Genomic DNA, 2,125 nt, shown 5'->3' with positions numbered 1-2,125 from the left:
CACGTCGCCAAACCTAGCTGTGACGACAGAACTGAACTTCAGTCTTTCCAGGACGGTGTAGGTTCGGTTTGTCGGACGCAGATATACAATCCACTTTGCGTATCGAAAACAGGGGATGTCTTCATTTGCTGACAGCCATTCATGTTAACTTTTTTTTTGATTTGACGGGACGTATTTGGTTGTCATTTTTACCGGTCTGAGCTCTAGACTGCATGGTAGTTCCGGCGCAAGGTAAGCGCACTTTTGTTTGCGGACGCCCTCTCCTTCGAAATAATCCAAGTTCTAATATATTATGCCAGCTTAATGACAGTTGAAAGACGCAGTAATACCTCTCGTTGTTTCGAACGCAAGTCGTTGCAACCATCTTAAAGCCATGAATGGCTTCCTATAAAACGATCCCCCAACTTTGACATGGATCAAACTGCGCCAGCGCAGAAGTATCCCAATATGGCACAAGGTGCTGGCCCACAACAACGTGGCCAGGGCAAGTCGGTCAGAGTCGCCTTCGGTCCACAGGTCGACGAGTATATACCGCCGTCAAACAATGCACCATCGCCTACCGCACCCGGCCACCAGCGAGCGAGAACAACTGTCGCCGAGCAACTTCAAAGCAATGGAAGGCCGAATTCTTCACAGGCTCTCCTCTAGTAGTGCGGATGGAAATAAAGGGACTGCATCACCGGCGGTAACAAGGAACCTACGCCCCATACCCGCTCTTATCAGGGCGAAGAGCGAACACTTCCCCAAGTTTGGAGTTGAGACCGGGCGCCCCATAGCGACGATGAGGATTTCCAGCTAAGACACGGCTGGCATGACGGAATACACTTCCAGTGAATATCTGAAGATTCTCAACTCCGTGAGTCTTAACGTGGCGTGAATTTGATCTCATCCAAAGCGGATTCTAACTCCAGCCTTTCCAGAGTTTTTATATGTATTTCACAGAGAAACGGCATGAAACCAGTGGCATACCGAGGGACCCAGCTGGGAGCTGGCCAAGCCAAGACTGGCGTATGAGAGATCGACTGAAAACTGTGTCTGCTGCGCTGGCCATCTGCCTAAACATTGGTGTCGATCCGCCCGATGTAGTGAAAACCAACCCCACCTCAAAGCTAGAATGCTGGGTGGATCCGACTTCTACTACAGGAGCACAGAACAAGGTGATGGAACAAATTGGAAAGAAATTGCAAGAACAATATGAAACTCTGAGCCTTCGTACGCGTTACAAACAATATTTGGACCCTTCTGTCGATGAGACGAAAAAATTCTGCATCTCTCTTCGTCGCAACGCGAAGGACGAGCGCGTACTTTTTCATTATAATGGACACGGGGTCCCTTTGCCAACCCAATCAGGGGAGCTTTGGGTATTCAATAAGAATTATACCCAATACATCCCAGTTTCATTGTACGATTTGCAGACTTGGCTTGCTGGGCCAAGTTTGTTCGTGTTTGACGTATCTCATGCTGGCAATATCGTCCATAACTTCCAAACATTTGTAGAGAAGCACGAGAAGGAAAATATCGAACTTCGCAAACGAGATCCAAATGCACTTATCCAACATTATGGCGATTGTATTTTACTCGCTGCCTGCGAGAGAACCGAAACCCTTCCAACTAATCCCAACCTCCCTGCTGATCTTTTCACCTGCTGCTTAACTACCCCGATCGAGATTGCGTTGAGATATTTTATTCTGCAGAATCCTTTGCACACCAATATATCCATTGACGATTTCAGAGTACCTGGGCGTCTCCAAGACAGAAGGAGTCCTCTTGGCGAATTGAATTGGATATTTACCGCAATTACGGATACAATTGCTTGGAATACTCTTCCTAGACCTCTTTTCAAGAAACTCTTCCGACAAGACCTCATGGTTGCAGCCTTGTTTAGAAATTTCCTTCTCGCCGAACGTATTATGAGGGCTCATGAATGCCATCCAATTTCTTCGCCAAAGCTTCCCGAAACTCACACCCATCCTTTGTGGCAGAGCTGGGATCTTGCCATTGAGATGGTCCTTGCTCAGCTCCCGGCTCTCCTTGAGCATGAGGAAGGCAAACGACATTACGATTACCAGCACTCGTCATTTTTTGCTGAACAACTCACTGCTTTCGAAGTTTATCTTTCTTCAGG

At 47.5% G+C, this 2,125-nt stretch overlaps 1 protein-coding gene across 1 annotated transcript; it reads right to left on the bottom strand.

Annotated features, from left to right (window-relative positions):
• Positions 1-1,649: 1,649 nt before the first annotated feature.
• HCBG_02596 (uncharacterized protein) lies at positions 1,650-2,057 on the bottom strand (the record flags this gene model as incomplete). The annotated part of the gene is made up of 1 exon (XM_045429645.1): positions 1,650-2,057. The coding sequence occupies one exon, from the start codon at positions 2,055-2,057 to the stop codon at positions 1,650-1,652; it is 408 nt and encodes a 135-aa protein (XP_045289540.1).
• Positions 2,058-2,125: the final 68 nt, after the last annotated feature.

The sequence above is a fragment of the Histoplasma capsulatum genome (assembly GCF_000150115.1).
Source record: "Histoplasma capsulatum G186AR genomic scaffold supercont2.3, whole genome shotgun sequence".
Taxonomy (NCBI): domain Eukaryota; kingdom Fungi; phylum Ascomycota; class Eurotiomycetes; order Onygenales; family Ajellomycetaceae; genus Histoplasma; species Histoplasma capsulatum.
Note: the sequence above shows the minus strand (reverse complement) of the source record. Positions and strands in the feature narration are given on the sequence as shown.